Raw genomic sequence first — 16,793 nt, forward strand, 5'->3', positions numbered from 1 at the left:
CACACATCTCTGTAGGGTGTATCTCTCCACCTTTCCAGCTTGTTCCCAGGAATTGTAAGGGTATGTGTGCTGCAGCACAATCTTTTGTCACTCCTGTCTATCTGGAGGGGCTGGATCTCGTGTCCCATCTCTCAGGGGGCAACCAGTGCTCTGAATCCATGTTGGCATCTACCTACACCATAGAATCATGGAATGGTTTGGGTAGGAAGGGGTCTTAAAGCTCATCCCATTCCTGTGCCCTGCCGTGGGACACCTTCCACCAGCCCTGGCCTCTCCAAGCTCCATCAGTTCAGCAGGGAAGCAGGTTTGTGCTGCTTCCTTGAGTGACTCCAGCACTGGCATTCCCATTTCACGGCTGCAGGGCTTTGCTGGAGGGTAGACAGAGCACGAGTGTGGTGTGCCCCAATGCTGAGTTACTCTGTGCCTCTGAATGTGCCTGTTGTCTGTAATTTGTGCCTTCTGTAATCGTGCAAGCATTAGCCTCAGTGCATTGTCCATAGCCTAATTTGGATGATAAATTTTTGCAGTTTCACTGTAATCAGTATTCTCATTCCTGCTCATGAACTGTGAGACAGTTTTGCAGCAAGTTACTCAACAGTTGTTAAATTTTATGAGGGATGGCTGCACATTATTGCAGTTGAAAAGGAGGAAGAGCCTAATGTACTTCTCACTTTGTCTGCCCAGCTGCCTGTAAAGTTGTGTTATATGTTTCTGAACAAAAATAATGGGCTTTATACCACTAAGATACAGTTACTTCATATTAGAATTGTGTCCCCAATCTAATTTAACATGACATTGCTTTATATTATGGAGGAGATGGTAACTGCTTCTGTGGTTAGACTGCCAAATACTTTGCATTTTATAAAGGAATTAGCTCACTCCTTTTAAAAGTTTCTTTTCCCTAATCCATTCTCAGACCAGTGGTGTTAGCTGCAGGGTGTTGATATTTACCAGAGAAAATGACCCCAAGCTATAAATGTGACTTTCTATGTAGAGGAACCTTCATGAAATTCTTTCAGTTTTTGCTGAACTGTGTCTTATCAAAAATGACCATTTCTTTTCCCAGGAAGAGAAAAGTATTTTTTTTTTTCCCCAGGAAAAGAATTTATTCCTTTCTAGAATAGTAACTGAATTGTGATGTGTATACCAAAATCAAGTACCCAACAGTGAGTGAGCACCAGATCTGTACACTCCAGACAACCTGAGCTTGCAATGCAGTGATTTAACCCTGAATTCCTTGGGAGTTTGATGTGTTGTGAGCCAGCTGGATCAGAACTGGCAGTTGTACTTCAAATCCAGCAACACTGATCTCCTTCTTTAAAAACGGGTATCATGAATCAAGGGCTCCTCTGGCTGCTTTTCTTGCATGGGGCTGGGTCAGGGCCAGAAAAACATGTCTGTCGAGAGAGAAGAAAAGCAGCTTTAGTTTTCTTTTTGATTTCTTTGGCAATTGCAGGCCGAATTTGGATGGATTATAAAGATTTGTCATCCCACAAACAGTGCATGGATTCCTGCTTTGGCTTTGCCATGTACTAAAGGGCAGTGGTGCAGATAGTGGTGATAGAAGAGGTAAGAACTGTGAGAGAAGATGGCTTTAGGCCCCCAAAAGTTATCGACCAGCCCTCAGCTGCAAGAACATTAGGTTCATGTTGCCAACAAGACAAGAGTGAAGTCATTGGTTTTACTGCAGTGAGAGAAAGGGGCTGAAGTTAAATACTTTTTATTCTATTTATCGACTAGCTGGATGTATGAGCAAACCAGATATTAAAAAGATAATTTAGAAAACACATTATACCTTTAATGGAACTCCTAAATTATTCCTGTTTCTCTTCAGTAGCTTCAAAACTGCATTGAGCACTGGAGATGAGGTAGAAGAGTTTCTATTTGTGGAGTTTTGAGATCTCTCTCCTATGTTCCATCCTTTCAATTTTCTTCTCATCCAGCGAAGTTCTAATTCTTTTTTATATCAGTGTTTGTTGTCATGGAAATATCTGAAGGCTTTGAATCTACAATCATTATGTGTTTATTGTGAAGAGAAAAAAACTGGAAAACAGACTTCAAGGTAGAGATTCATTTTAAAATGATGCACCTTAAGAACTCGGAGAAAAGCAAATTCAGTTTTTCTATTATATCCAGGGACAGAAGGTGTTTTGACTGCTGTTATAAATGTGGTTTACAGCAGGAAGTAGCACCTGGTGTATACTTTCAAAGGTTATGGTTTAGCAGCTCTCCTCACTGAGGAGTGCTGATGGAATAGCAATAATCCAGCTTAATAATGTAAAGCACAGGATGAGCTCAAATTACTTTACAGTTGTTTATGTGGCAGTAATATCTGCCAGCAGACTTCAAAGCACTGCTAGTTTATTAATCAGCAAAGCTGTGCTCTGCAGTCACTAATTCAGAGGTTCAGACTCAGCTTTTGGCTGTGCTGGAGCTCACTGTGTCACTGTGTCACACCCGGGCATCCTGTCCCTCTTCCTCAGACTCCCTCCCCAAATTCAGAGAGAACATGATGATTGATTCTTTGGTGTAGTGGTTCCACCCCTGCCAAGGCAGGGACACGTTCCCCTGTCCCTGCTGCCCATCCAGCCTGGCCTTGGACACTTCCAGGGATCTAGGGGCAGCCACAGCTTCTGTGGGCAACCTGTGCCAGGCCTCCCCACCCTCACAGGGAACAATTCCTTCCCAACATCCAGTCTAACCCTGCCCTCTGGCAGTGTGAGTGCATTATTCCCCTTTGCCCTGTCATTCCGTGCCCTTGTGAAAAGTCTCTTTCCAGCTCTCTTGGAGCCTCTTTAGGTCCTGGAAGATGCTGTAAGAGTATTCTCTTCTCCAGGCTGAACAAACTTCTTCTACTGTAGTTTGGTCATGGGTAAAGATCAGATGCTTTGCTACTAAATAAGAATTCCCAGTGCTTAAATAATTGCTCAAGCCCTGAAACATGAGAAACACCTCAAGGGAAATGCTAAAATTTTGCCCTCTGATCACAAGATCATTTCCAGGGATTTCTTCAGCCTACGGCTTCCAGATGCTGTTCAGCAACTGGGATCTGGAAGCCAGTTATAGGGAATTACACAATATGGCATTGCTCAATGGTTTGCATTGCAACCATTTCTGGCATTTAGTGGATTATATCTGATACCAATCAATGTCAGGGAAATTATTTATAACAGGGCTGTTATGGAAGCCATAGGGTGACACCAATAATCACTGTGAGACTAAACTATTTAGTAAAAACATTTTATATAAAAAGCATGTAGAAAATTTACAATATTCACACGTTAACACAACCTATAAAAATTTGCTACATATTTCATTCAGCATAAAGTGAGATGAGAAGTTTGAGTCAGGACACAGCACAAACAGAACTCACTATATTTTTACATTCTTCTTCAAAGGTGTCCTGCCTGATATCCCTTGATAATCTTCCCCCAAGATAAGAGCTGGCAAACATGCCTTCAGATTATTATAAAATTATTCTTTGGTGTGATTCCTGTTGCAATATGCTCTGCATGCAGAGACCAAACCTGATAGCAGGGGTCAGTCCTGTGCTGAAATCACCGAGCCCAGTCCATCTGCAAAGAGAACCTACAAAAGTCATTCCTCCAAGGTAAAAGATACACAGGTATGTAGGGCATGGCTCTGGTCTGCAGCCTTTCTGGCAGGGAGAAAATTTCAGAATTAAATACTGAAATCAGAAAGAAAACTGTAGAAATGTTTTCTGATGATTTGAGATGGAGGCAAACCAAAGTGTTCCAGTAAATGGTGAAGAATTTCACATATTTGATTGCCAGCAAGATGCTGAAAACAGCATGTGTGACACTGTTAAACAGCAGACAGAGGTTAAAACTCATTATTTTCAGCTTACACTGGTGTGTTTCTCTGCCCTAACCTGCCAAAAAAAAGAAGGATATTCCTGAAATTCTTCTCTTGCTGCTCCAACACAGGTATTTAAGTGAGCACAGGTACCTGTCAGCACGGCCAGATAAACAGAGGGGCTGGTGGCTGTTAATCCCTGTTGTTGGCTGGGCAGGGAGATGAGGCAGCCTGTTTACTGCTGAGGCCCATGTGCAGGGGCTGCTGTGATTTAATTACCAGGACATGCAGGTGAATGGGAGGGTTCCCACGGCAACCCCAGTGTATTCAAAAAATAGACAGCCAGACTTTATCCTGCCATCACTCTGTTGATGTAAAGTAACATTGGCAGAACTGTCTTCCTTTCCCTCCAATAATTTTTTTTTTTTTCACCTTTCCCACTGTTTCCTCCAGATCTGGGCAAAATGCACTCATGGTGCAATTTGCTATTCCCCCACTGACAATGCTACAGATGTGCTGATTTACACTGCCTGACTTCTGCTGTGCAGTGAGCCCATACAGTCTGAACTTTCCAATCCTTTTAATACAAAATAGTCATTTTCATTGAGTTAAAAAATATAATTCATTTTTTAAAAAAAAAAATGTATTTTACAAAAAAAAAAAAGTGAAAATTCTCTGCCCATTCCTAAAAATAAAATCAAATAATTACAGAATTACCTAAATAAGCAGCATTTTAAGGACACATAGTTGTGCCTGTTTTCCTTAAAATGTTAGTCATTGGGATGTGTTATTCTACATTACATCCTACCAAACACAGACCAGTACAAATAAACATGGAAGAATCTTGTCATGCCTTAACTTGCTGCAAATTTTCTCACAGAATTCAGTATTTACAGAGACACACCTTTTTTTTTTTTTTTTTCCTGGATCCAGTTCTTGTTGTCAACAAATGTAACAGCAACTGCATTACTGAACTTATTGGGAGCCTGGTGAGATGTCTGCAGCACAGCAATTAAGTAAATAGGCACTGTTACAAAATGTTGATCAAAACACAGATTAATTTCAAAAGCTCTTCAGTGCCATTCCAGCAGCTGTTCTTATGTACAATACCCCACACAAGACAAATGTGTTTACTCAAGACACAATCCTGCAGAATGCTTAAGCACATACTTAATTTCAAACGTGGATACCCTGATGTAGTCAGACTGCTCGTGTGCTTAAAATTAATTAGGTGCTTAAGTGCTTTGCTAGACGAGATGAAGGCACGTGGCTTCTGCAGAACTCCTGCTCAAAAAACTTCTGGAGAAACTCCACGGGCACTTGGGCACAGTTTGTACAGAGGCTCCTTACAGGAGCTGACACATTCAAGACAGGGTCCCAATGGAGACCACAAATAAAATGTGATATCCAGCCTCAGGCCTTGAGTAACCAGACCTGGAGCATCTGTCATCCCTCGTGCCACAGCTGAGGCATCTCTGCTGCTGGTGAGTGCTCACCTGCCCCAAAGGCATCACCTGAGGGCTGGGAATCCCTCACACATTCCCAGCCTGGCTGCCTGTGCCTGCACAGAGCATTGCCACCCACAGCCAGCTGCTGCTCCTCCTGGCCGCTGGGACACAACTCACCAGTGAACTGAGAAAGGGCAGTCGGCAGCTTTTGCTTGTTGTCTCCTATTTTATAGGAATTTAAGCTGTCCCTGACTAGAAAAACTGGGCCGTTGGGGATCGCGATTCCCATGTTCTAACCGATCATAAAGGCTCCAAAAAAACTTGCTTCTTTGTCCGTGTCAACTATGTCACTGTTGCTGACAGAGACAAAAATCCTGTCCTCTCTCTTCAGCTGAAACACGCCACCTTGATAGATGGAATAAAGTCCATATTCCGCCTTTTTGGACCAGCAGCTTGTCCTTGCGCTTTTCATCAGCAAAATGGGATCGGGGTAATTCGTCAGCTTGTAAACATACTGGACAAGCTGTTTGGGGTTTCTGATCTGTCCCAGCAGATCTGAGTCCTCGTTCTCGTTTTCACGGAAGCGGAAGTAGATTTGTGAGTAGATGTAATAAAAGCCTGTCTGGGGTATCACTAACTCGCCATTTCTCAGCTCCACGTTGTAAAGGAAGGAGTGGCCTTTTCTTGATGATTCCCAGTTGTTTATTTTGTGTCCAATTCCTCTTCTGGGCAAAGTATTTACTTGGAGAACAAAAAAAAAAAAAGAGAGAGAGAAATGTTAACTTAAAAACCATGTGGTGAGTGAAGCCAAGTGTCTGCTAGCTGAGGAGCTTGGTTTTTAATAACAAGTTAAGGAAACCTGCTCTTCCCAGCAGTTCATTGGGTCCATTCTCACAACAATTTGATGGTCCATAAGTGAGATTTATGTGGGAATTAACATGAACTGCCTTTATTTTTAATATTTGTGCTCCCAAATAAGAAGAACAAAATGTTTTTACCTAGTAACAAAGTTAAAATATCCATTACCCTCTGAGTACCTCCATATCCATTACCTTCAAAATCCCTTTCTGATACCCTCTGAAGCTGCAGAAAGCCCAGCAAGCCCTTCATTAACATGGTCTGAATGTCAAGTCTCTCCTGCCTGTCTCACATTTCTAATAGGTCTGTCACCATAGCAGCTGGGACTCGCACACCCAACAGAAGGAAATGAAAGAGAAGAGGAAAACTTAACACTGGGAAGGACATTTGAATTTCTTTTTGCCCTAATTTAGGCTCCAAAAGAAGAGTTAGGGAGGTACCCAGAGGAAATGGGCTTTCCCTCTGTTTGGTGAGAATTAGCAGAAAAAAAATCGGCGTCTGGGACAAGACGATTTGTTTCCTAACTATTCAAATATGTTTGTGAGCACAAGGCTGGCAACGGGAGAGTAATTCAATTAATTCTGTGGTGTTCAAGTGCTGTTAAAGGTCTGTCCTTACTGCGTGAGGACAGGGAGCTCCTCCTGCTGCTGCTGCCCGTCAGGTGCGCCGCGATCCTGCGGCTGGGACTGCGCGGCTGCTGCCCCTCCGCGTGCGGCAGCGTCAGCGTCCTCTCCACTGAAGGGGAAAAGAAACCCCACGTCAGGAGCAAGGACTTCGGAAAGCACATCTGCTCCATCTGGCTCGATTTTAAGTGATAGGTACGTCACTTTTTTAATTGACTGAATCACAGGCTGATGGGTAATTATTGTTGGCTAGTAAGGCTCAAATTCCGTTTCATTTTTGCTCACGGAATGTCTTTAAGTGTCTCTTTGTTCTCCTTTTTCTCCTCCTTCTGCCTTCAAGTTATCAACAGACAAAACAACCCATAGTACTCGATTTTATGGTTAAATATTCCAACTCTCCCTGTGAATTTCTCCTGGAGATTGAAATGCTTTCCCCCAGCATCTTTAGTGTGAGCTTCAGCAGAGCCATTCCTTAACTGATCTCTGCAGCTCTGTGCTGCACGTTCCAGGAGCTGAGGTACTGGGAGGGCTTTTTAAACATCTCCCATAACACACAGGGCTCAGATCTAGAGGCTGAGTCCTCTGCATCCACCTTGGTTACCTTGCTCTACCCACTTGATAGTAATTCTGGCTCCTGAAAATTTACCCTCTAGTAATAAGTAATCATTTTTCGATGACTTGATGCCAGTACAAGATCTTAGTCAGTTTTCTGCACTTTAAAAAAAATCAAGTCATCACACATCAAGTGCCACTAGCAGGTCTTTCTTATCACAGATAATAAAATTATTACAGTACCGTTGATTGCAGATATGTTTTCCTCGTAGCTTCTTGACATCATCTGTCAACAAACACAACGAAAATGAATTAGCTTGTCAGCTGGGGCTGACAGGTGCACAAAAAGACACACCTTTTTTTTACTCACAAATAGAGTCTGGATTTGATCAACAAGCAAATAGGAGGAAAAAGCACTGATTAATTTGTTGTAATAAAGAATTTCTATGTTTACATCTTTTAGGTAATGGAAGACATGGGGAAACATTTTCAAGAGCTCAGGCATAAGTCTACTGAAAAATCTGAATCTCCTGCTTCTCTCAAATAACAGAAGCACCAGCTTCCATTTGCAGAATACTTGGCAGTGTGAACTACAGGGTCTTAGATCTGAGAAATTAAATTAATTTTTATACATCTACCTATCTATGTAAATTCTTAATCCAGCATATTTTACTTTGTGCATTCCCCTTCTTCATAACTGTTTGCTGACTGCTGAAACAAACCAGTTTGGAATGGACAGTGGTGCAGCAGTAGCAAGTGTGGTGATGATTTACCTGGGTGGTTAATAAGGCCTATATTGCTAATTATTCATGGGTTTTGTCCTGCCACATTTCTATTTATCCATCTGCCCTAATAATAGTAGTAGTACATTAGATGTGTAAACATCTACCAATAAAACAATGCTTTTCCTGTGCAGATGTTCAGGGACTTCACTAGCAGAGCTTCCACCACCAAAGGAGCTGAGATCTCTGAACACAAATAGAGAATCTTTTTTGGACTGCAAGATCTGGTTTTGCCAGGAAATTTCAGCTAGAAGAGAATTTCTATGGATGAGCTTGTTTGTGTGCTGGAGATGGGATTTTGAAAGCCATTCCAGAAGATTTTAGCCTCTGTGAATTTTCAGCCAGACTGACTCTATTCTGTGTGGCCAAAATTATGTGTATTGTGTGTATGTCACACAGGAGGTGCTCTTTGGGAAGGTGCTGTGCCTGATGCTGTGTGCTCACTTGCTCTTTCCTCCATCACTGCATCACACAGCTCATGACTGGACCTCTCCTTAGGCACTTTTGTGCCTCTCCCTGTGTTACATTTAATCTCATTTTCTCTCCCCAGTCTCCCTGTATTTCCAAAGAGGGAGACAGCTCTGATAGCACCATGATCTGTATGGTCAGGTAGAAACCCTTTACCCTGAGGTATTCCAGACAAGCACACCCATCACTGGAATTTGCTTAGCACAAGCTGGTAAATCTTTGCTTTATTATCTCCTGACTGCAGTGAAACCACTTTTATGGGTTGTTTTTCCCTTTTGCTTCAGTGCAAGCACTCTGCAGCTGGAGCTGCTGCCCGACAATTGCTTTGCAATAGAACACTCTGAGCCTCCTTTACTCTGCCATTAGGATTCCTTCAGCTGTAACATCACTGTTCCCAAGTACCTTTTTAATTAACTTTCCCAGGTGCCACTTTACTTGCCAGCAGGGATCAGCTTCTCTGTCCTGGGCCTCGAGGAGCTCCAGGCTCTGGATGGAATTTCCGATCTCCTCCCCGGTGAGACAAGCGATGCCGCTCTTGGAGTACGAGTCCTGGAGCTGCAGCACAGGGAAAAGCCAGGACTTCTCAGCCATGTGTTTGCAGCTGTGCTATGTCACCATATGCACTAAGAAACACACTTTCTTTTCTCTAAAGCTAGTACGGTGCAAGTAGGGCTATGTGAACAACGAGAGAATATTGTTCATCCTCATCTGAGGTATTTAAATATGAGGGCATACCTCACATGTATAAATATATTTGCATTATCTCCATGGGCATAAATCTGGTGTCCAGTATTCATCTTAATAGGTTCTGTGAAAATTCAATATCTGAATCCCTGATGTTGCGAATTTAGGTTCTCTAGTTCTGCATTAGAAACATTTCTTTTGCACAAGATTGTTTTTCAAACTATTTTTTGAGGATGAAATCAAATACTAGAACTTCAAAGCATTTTCTATGCTGCCTTTTCAGCCAATTGCATTTATAATCCAGACCTTTGCTGTTATATATATCTGTACCATATCCTCCCCATATCCAGTTTGGGGTCTCCCTTAACAGCATTTGTCCTAATAGTCCAGACAACTGAAATGACATTTGAGTCCAAATAAAATTATAGTGCTAGATGTTTTTGACATGAAAGTACCAAATATCTTTCTGTATTTTCGAGCCACGGAGAAAACATTTTTCTACTCAGATTGAAGAGATTGGCAAAACTCCTCCTGGCTTCAAGGGAATCTGACTGGGAGAGTTTTCCTAGTGGAAATGTCTCTCCAAGCTCCCTGCAGATGTGACTCCAGCTGGCGCTGTTGGTCAATGTGGGAGCACAGAACCTGAGAGCAGCCCTTGTTTGCTTTGAAATGGGCTGCTGCTGCATCAGCTACAGACTGGGCAGGCTTGTGGTGCCAGCAAAGCACCAGGGGAACTTGGAGGAAACAGCAAGAAACATGCAAAGCATTCAGATGGAATCCTGGTAGTAGCATTTAAATTTCACTTTTTTTTTTTTTTTGTTGTGGTAAAGAAGCTTGGTTAGGTTTGCTAAACAGATGCTTTTTTTTTTTTTTTCTACAAGTACCAGTTTTTAGCTGTCCTCAAGACTGGGGTATTGAAAGCAACAAATGGATTTCCTCCTTCAGACTCCCAGCTTTTCCTGGCTGTTACAAGACAAAGAGATTTCCTGCTACAGGGGAAGGAGATTTTACCTCCTTCAAGTCCCACCTTCAGTTTGCAGCAGCAGATTCCACTGAGCTTCAGCTAGTACTTGAAATGATGTATTTTGTAGGCAGCAGAAGGAAAAGGGGCCCCCACTAGGAGTGTTTGTGAGGGTTTCTGTGTCTTTGCCAAGAAGCACAGTGGTATTTTCAAATCAGATTTCAAGAACTCAAAGTGATTAATATTATGTGCTCACTGAGGTAAAACTACAGGCTCTGACCTATTTAATTATACAATGAGCTTCTATAAAAAAGTAGTTTGACGAGTTTAAGAAAAGAAGCGCCAAACACAGGCAAGTTGTGTGGTTACTGTTTATTCTCTTGCAGACCTGTCACAGCTCAGCTCCCAGCTTTGCCCTCCCATCTGGGAGCAAACAGATGTGCTTCTGCCTCCACCTTCCTGCTCACTTTTCCCCAAAACAGCTTTACTCTCCTGGCACTGAACCTTGCTTTGTCTGCAGTTTGAAATCCGCAGGAAGTGCAACCTTGCAGCAGCACATTATGGAACTGAGGGACTGGAGTTTCTCTTGTAAGATTTACTCAAATCAGGTTTATCTGCAGCACTGAACCCTTTGAGGACACAATACCTGCAGGAATCTTATCTTGCAGAGCCTCTCTCCTGTGCTAGGAGTGGCTACTGGACTGTTTTTGAAACAGAAGGAAGAGGTTGTTTTCCTTGCAGCCCTGTATCCTGAAGCAGAACAACTTTATTGTCTCAGTACTTCCTCTTAAAGTCAAACAGTGAAACAACGTCATACTCCTAGTCCTAATCAGGTTACTACAGCTGTAGTGCACAAACCCTGCTAGTTACCAGCAGGCTTTTTGTAAAGACAGCAATACCTGCAGTCTGTGCAGCCACAGTAAGTTGGTGAAGGTGTAGAAGTGCAGGTATTGTGAACAAACAAAGGGAAGAAAAATGTGCAGGCAAAAATCATAGTTCATCTACAGAGATTGATTCCACATGCACATGTGGATGTGGGGTGTGGAGGTTTTTCCTGTTTGTTGTGCACCAAATGGCACATACAGCAATATGTCGTTAAGGTACCCCCTCCAGAGCCAGGAGCCTTTGTTTGCAGCCCAGCACAAATTCGGACTGGCCAGATCTATCCCTTCACAACAAATGCAGGCTTGTTATTCTTCAGAAACTGTGAGTTGTATTCTGGGCAAGTCTCTGGGATGTGGTTGTGTCCCACGTGTACATGTTTGAATAGAAGGAAGGAAAAGATAAGTGGGGTTACTAATTACTTAAATTGGCATGTTTGTTAGCAAAGAACCCTGAACTGTGTGTATTGAGGAAATGAAGATGCCTTTATATGTTTCTCTTCATTAGAATTCATGTAACCTGATTTCATAAAGTCACATTTCTGTGACTACCCCATTGGACAGCCACAGCTGTAAATTCAGCAGAAAAATCTGTTTTATACATTTTGAGAGTATGAACATTGGCTCCTGTTGCAGAACCCTGCATACCCTTTGCCTCAGAGAGAACTCTGACATCTCAGAAGACTCCACCTATTAAATCCAATGTAGAATAAATGCATATATAGCATAATATGCATATCTACATTATTATTAATAATGTAATCAGTTATGCATTACTGAGTGCACATGTACAATAGTAATTTACACTTATGCAATACTTTCTGCAGTTGTAGAGGTACAGAACACTTACCTGCAGGCAGGTTTACCTGTGTGCCAGGAGTAGCAACATCCAGGCACAACTTACAGCAGGACAGTCAATTTGGGGTGAGACACTCCTGGAAACCCTGAGCAACCCTTGAAAAGCAGGACTGTCAACCCACACACAGGACTATCAACTAACTTCAGCTTTCTCGGAGTATAAACGATCTTTTGCAATGAGAGGGAAGAGTTAAGCAGCAGCTGGCGGGCCTCAAGGGTGGCTTCAAAGAGACCAAAGCATCTAGACTATACAGTGGATAATCCACAAGACATTCTGCGGAATTCTGCGGTGTTTGCCGTCTGGTACGGTTCCTTTAGGATTAGTCACAGCCTTAAAACCATGTATTGTCCTGCGGGAAGCATCTAGGAGGAATGTGAGCTTCTCTCGGCGGTGCCTGCCCTGTCCAGCTGACAGCGCCTGTCCCTCCCGGCGCTCCCGCACCGCCGAAAAAGTGATGAGGCGGCGAATTGGCCCTCTAATGGGAAACACATTTCCTGCGAAAGCGCATAACTTTGTTCTCTCGGGTCTGGCAGTCTGTCTGTGTGTGCCCCGGCTCCGAGCTCGTTTCCCCACACTCGGCCGCGCTGCAGACAAAGGGCAGCTCTTTGTCCGCTCAGCCCGGCCCGGGGATGCCGCTGCATCCACCGCCCCCGCCCGCCCAGCCACCGTCCCGGGGGACACCACGGGGACAGCGGGGAGCCCCCCGCCGCCGAGGCCCCGCACAGACCTGTCGGAGCTCGCTGGTGAAGTAGAGGAAGGTGACGGCCACGCACACGGACTGCAGCAGCACGGCGGCCACCAGCACGGCCCCGCAGGTCTGCGCGGGGCTGGGGCCGCCCGCCGGCAGCATGCTGGGGCTGGCTGGGGCGGCACGGCCGGCCTGGCCTCGGGGCTCGGGGGCTCCGGGGGCTCCGGGGGCTCGGGGCCGCTGTCCCGCAGCGAATGCAGCCCCCGGGGCCGCCGCGCTCAGCCCGGCCCGCCGGGGGATGGAGCGGCCGGGGCGGGGCGCAGGGACACTCCCCCGGCCCGACCCTCCCTCCTCTCCCTCCTGGCCCTTCCCTCCTTGCCTTCCCTCCCTTGTCTCCCTGCTTTCCCTCCCTTGTCTCCCTGCTTTCCCTCCCTTCTCTCTCTGTTTCCCGCCCGGCCCTCCCGGCCTTTCCTCCGCCGCTTTCTCCGCCTCCCCGATCCCGCGGAGATGTGTGATCACTGCCCAGCGCTGCTGGAGCATCTCCGAGCGAACCCTCTGACAGCGAACTCCTCCACCGGAGCACGGTGGTTTTGTAAAGACATTAAGGCTCTGGTTATGTGCACAGAGAGGCACGGAGTCTCCTGAATTCAGGCTGTGGAATCATGAATGTAATTACGTGTGAAATAAGAAACTTAGACCCGCAGATTGGTTTGGGTTGGAAGGGACCTTAGTTCAGCTCATCCAACCCCCTGCCATGGGCAGGGACACCTTCCACTGTCCTGGGTCCAGCCTGGCCTTGGACATTTCCAGGGATGGAGCATCCAGAGCTGCTCTGGGCAACCTGTACCAGTTTTTCATCACTCTAAGTGTAAAAATCTTTTCATTGTTAATTATTTCTTTCTTATACCTAATCTGAATCGAGGCTCCTTCAGTTTCAAACCATTACCCCTTGTTCTATTGAAGCAGACCCTGATAAAAAGTCTGTCCTCTTATTTTTTATAAGCCCCCTTCAAGTATTGAAAGGCTGCACTGAGGACTCCCTGGAGTCTTTAGCTGAACAATTTTTCTCAGCCTTTCTTCACAGGAGAGGTGCTCCAGCCCTCTGAGCATCATCTGGATTCACTCCAATAGGTCCATGTGCATCCTGAGCTCCCCCATCCATGTCCTTTCCTCTTCAGCTTCTCCTGTGGAGCTGCTACAGCACAGAAAGGTGCTTGTGAGCCAGTAACTGATGCCAGGAGCTGCTTCCCAGTGTTACCAGTACTTCTGCAGCCTGGTCAGGACATGATTATTGCCACACTACGTGGACATCAGGTACATTTTGAGCTTTCTTTATCTGATGGCACTTTGGGGTTGGTTTGGTTGGTTTTCAAACCTCTAAGGCTCCTTCTTGCAAGCTTTTCTCCAAACTGTTCCACCCAGACAGAAGTTTTGCAAAGGCATGTCCATTTTTAGGGTGTGTCCATTAACTTCCCTTGGGGTTCTGACGCCTTCACCTCACACAGGCTGGGTTATTAACAAATCCATCATTATCTGCTGATGCTTTTAAATCAGCAGAGGTAGCACCTCTGCTGACTGTGCAGCCATGGAAAACTGGGATTTCAAATCCAAGTGCAGACATTTAGTCAGGTCACTTCCATGCTGTTGGCTGCAGGATGGGATGAAATTTTGGCTCCTGCTCGACCTGAATGCCAGGATGCAGGTGGGAGTTCTCAGTATAATTACAGGGGAAAATTAAAATCGAGATCTCTTAATCTCCCCTGATGACTGAAGTCATCTTCAGGAGGCGTAACTGCATGGTATTCAGCCATTTAGTGGAAAATTAATGGTTTTTTTCTTCCATCATAATGTAGCAAAATAATAATCCCCCAATCCCTGTTCAACGTGGCAGCAGACAGTTTATTTGTCTGGCTCTTTGAGACATTCAATCTGTGTGCCAAAACAGTTCAGAACTGTAATTCCAACACAAATGTCAGATGGAGAAGATTAATATCTTCTCAAAAGTGAGCTCATGGTCCCCTCCTATCACTTCTCAGGAAAGTCAGTGTGACACTTTGGACTCTTTCTGCTTTGTTTATCACAGTTCATAAATTCCTAAGAACAAAACTTCATCTGAGAGTAATATTTCAACTGAAGAATCAGTTAAAAAGTGGCAAGCTTACTTGGATGAAGGCTCCAGCCTGCTGAAGGGAGTTTTTGTGGCTATTCATTCTAGTTGTTTAGGGAGGTCCTAGTTTATTTGAGGGAGTTTCCTTTCAAAAAGAATAGAAACAAAAGTGAAAGAGCCAGGGCACTACAGAGCACTCTTGTTCACACTCAGGAGCTGGTTTTGATTCTGTGTTTTTCCAGCTCCTTCATGGCTTTCTCCTCACCCTACAACCTTTAACAGAATTATTCTGTAGGTTAACATGCCAATGGAGGAAAGATGTTTTCAAGACCTTACACTCATTTTGTTACCTTCTACCAGGCATGGTCTGTGTCCCCCTGACCCATCATTTTAAATCTTCCATGGGTATTTCTGATTTAATGCTTGTTTAATTAGTGCCAGCCTTGCAAGGCAGAAATAATGACGAATGATTTGAAAAGAACAATAGGAAAAGCACACTCAAATCCATCTCTTCAAAACATTATGAGTTCGCTATCTTTATGAATATTTAAGGTCTGAAATTTTCATTACACAATGATAAACAGTTTATGAGTTTCCACACTGACACAGGATATTCCAAAAGTGAAACTCCAACCATTTCCAGCAATTGAATGCACTTCAAAATCTTTGCAACTTTCAAAGCTCACTTCTCTGGAATTAATTTTTGTCTTTAATAACGGTAAATTTATACTGAAAATAATTTGTTTTAAAGGTTCCAAGAGTTGAAAATTAGTGTTTTGATGAAATTTTGCCACAGTAAAGCTGGGGCATTGACGCCAGTGTGAAGGAATGGCGTTAGCATGTTTTTAAACAGAACCAAGTCACATGTGTTTGTGTAGTGCTAGACCAGGGCATCTCCCCAGCAAAACCTCTGATACTTCCTGGCTCCTTCATCCTATTAAAGCTTACTCAGTGAGCCATTTAATTAGAGATAAACCTTGATCTATCCTGTGGACTTCGGATGTGTCACTTGGCATGTCAAGGAAACACTTGGCAGGAGACTGCCACACTTGTCCCCCAGCAGTGTGGCCAGTAGGAATGTAAAATGGCTCTGAAAATGTGTGAAAATGAAGGAAGAGTGACTTAAAAAAGTCCTTCAGTTCCCATTTCTCAGCGATTGCAGTGATGAGGGTAATGAAGATGTTTTCAGAGAGGATGTTTTCCAAGGCAGACAAAGCAGAGCTTTCTGGAACACAGAACTTCTTGACTTTGATTTCTCTGCTGAGCAGCAAAGGGGCTCGTGTTTTCCATCCCAGCATGTAATTACAGTGCTGCAGCTGCAGAGAGGGAATGGAGCTATTCCTCCTCCCCCCCAGCAGACACCTGAATGTTGCTTTGGTTTGGGCTTTGATGCTCCTGCTATGAATTCCTGCAGTGAAGCCACTGACTGTTTGGCTTTGAGAGCACAGTGGGAAATTCCTGTCTCCTCTCCTTCCTGAAGGGAAGGGGAAGTCCCTGCCCACCTTTGCAGCCTCCCAGTTCATCTCTGGGGCAGTGCTGCACACGGGTCATGAGCAGCCTCACCCTGCCAAGCCTCCCCAGTGAAGCAGGCACAAGGAGCCTGCACAGAGTTCACCCTGCAGTGTGGTCCTTAGCCCTGCACATCAACATGTGCTGGACAGATCACATCTGGCTCCTGTAGTTTGTTCATTCCTTCGTGGTCCCTGTGCCAGATTCCGACCTCATGTTTTACTGTCACTTGTAAAGCATCTCCAATCCATGAGTTCACTGGGATTTGTACTGCCATGGGATCAGGAGCTATTTATCAGTGTAATACCCTTTTGGCCTATGGTGTTACACAAACAACTGCCCAGAACACACCTGTGAATTCAATTAGTCAGATCTCTCTTTTAATACCCCAAACAGTGGATTTGATGCAAAGAGCAGGCAATATCTGTGCATGGACATGCCACAATCCCATCCAATAGTGCTGTACAAACAGTGCTCCAGATCTGACTTTGGATGTCTCTGTTTTGGTTAAAAAAATACTCAACTAAAAATAAATACCTTCTGCCTGTTAATATACT

At 44.3% G+C, this 16,793-nt stretch overlaps 1 protein-coding gene across 2 annotated transcripts in view; it reads right to left on the bottom strand.

The window, feature by feature from the left end:
* The window catches only part of TNFSF10 (TNF superfamily member 10), a 122,423-nt gene extending 109,613 nt beyond the window's left edge, over positions 1 to 12,810 (bottom strand). The window contains exons 1-5 of one of the 2 annotated variants that reach the window (XR_010744352.1): positions 12,660 to 12,810; positions 8,950 to 9,102; positions 7,541 to 7,583; positions 6,741 to 6,857; positions 5,450 to 6,005 (exon numbers count right to left, since the gene is read on the bottom strand). Coding sequence is in view for 1 of the 2 variants with exons in the window: in XM_066325743.1 (XP_066181840.1) it covers positions 5,557 to 6,005; positions 6,741 to 6,857; positions 7,541 to 7,583; positions 8,950 to 9,102; positions 12,660 to 12,782 (885 nt within the window). In the remaining variant the exon portion in view is untranslated. Of the gene's footprint in view, positions 1 to 3,221; positions 6,006 to 6,740; positions 6,858 to 7,540; positions 7,584 to 8,949; positions 9,103 to 12,659 lie in introns of those variants that run through there. The other variant, XM_066325743.1, reaches the window with a different exon arrangement.
* Positions 12,811 to 16,793: the final 3,983 nt, after the last annotated feature.

This window comes from Sylvia atricapilla, chromosome 10 (assembly GCF_009819655.1).
Source record: "Sylvia atricapilla isolate bSylAtr1 chromosome 10, bSylAtr1.pri, whole genome shotgun sequence".
NCBI lineage: Eukaryota > Metazoa > Chordata > Aves > Passeriformes > Sylviidae > Sylvia > Sylvia atricapilla.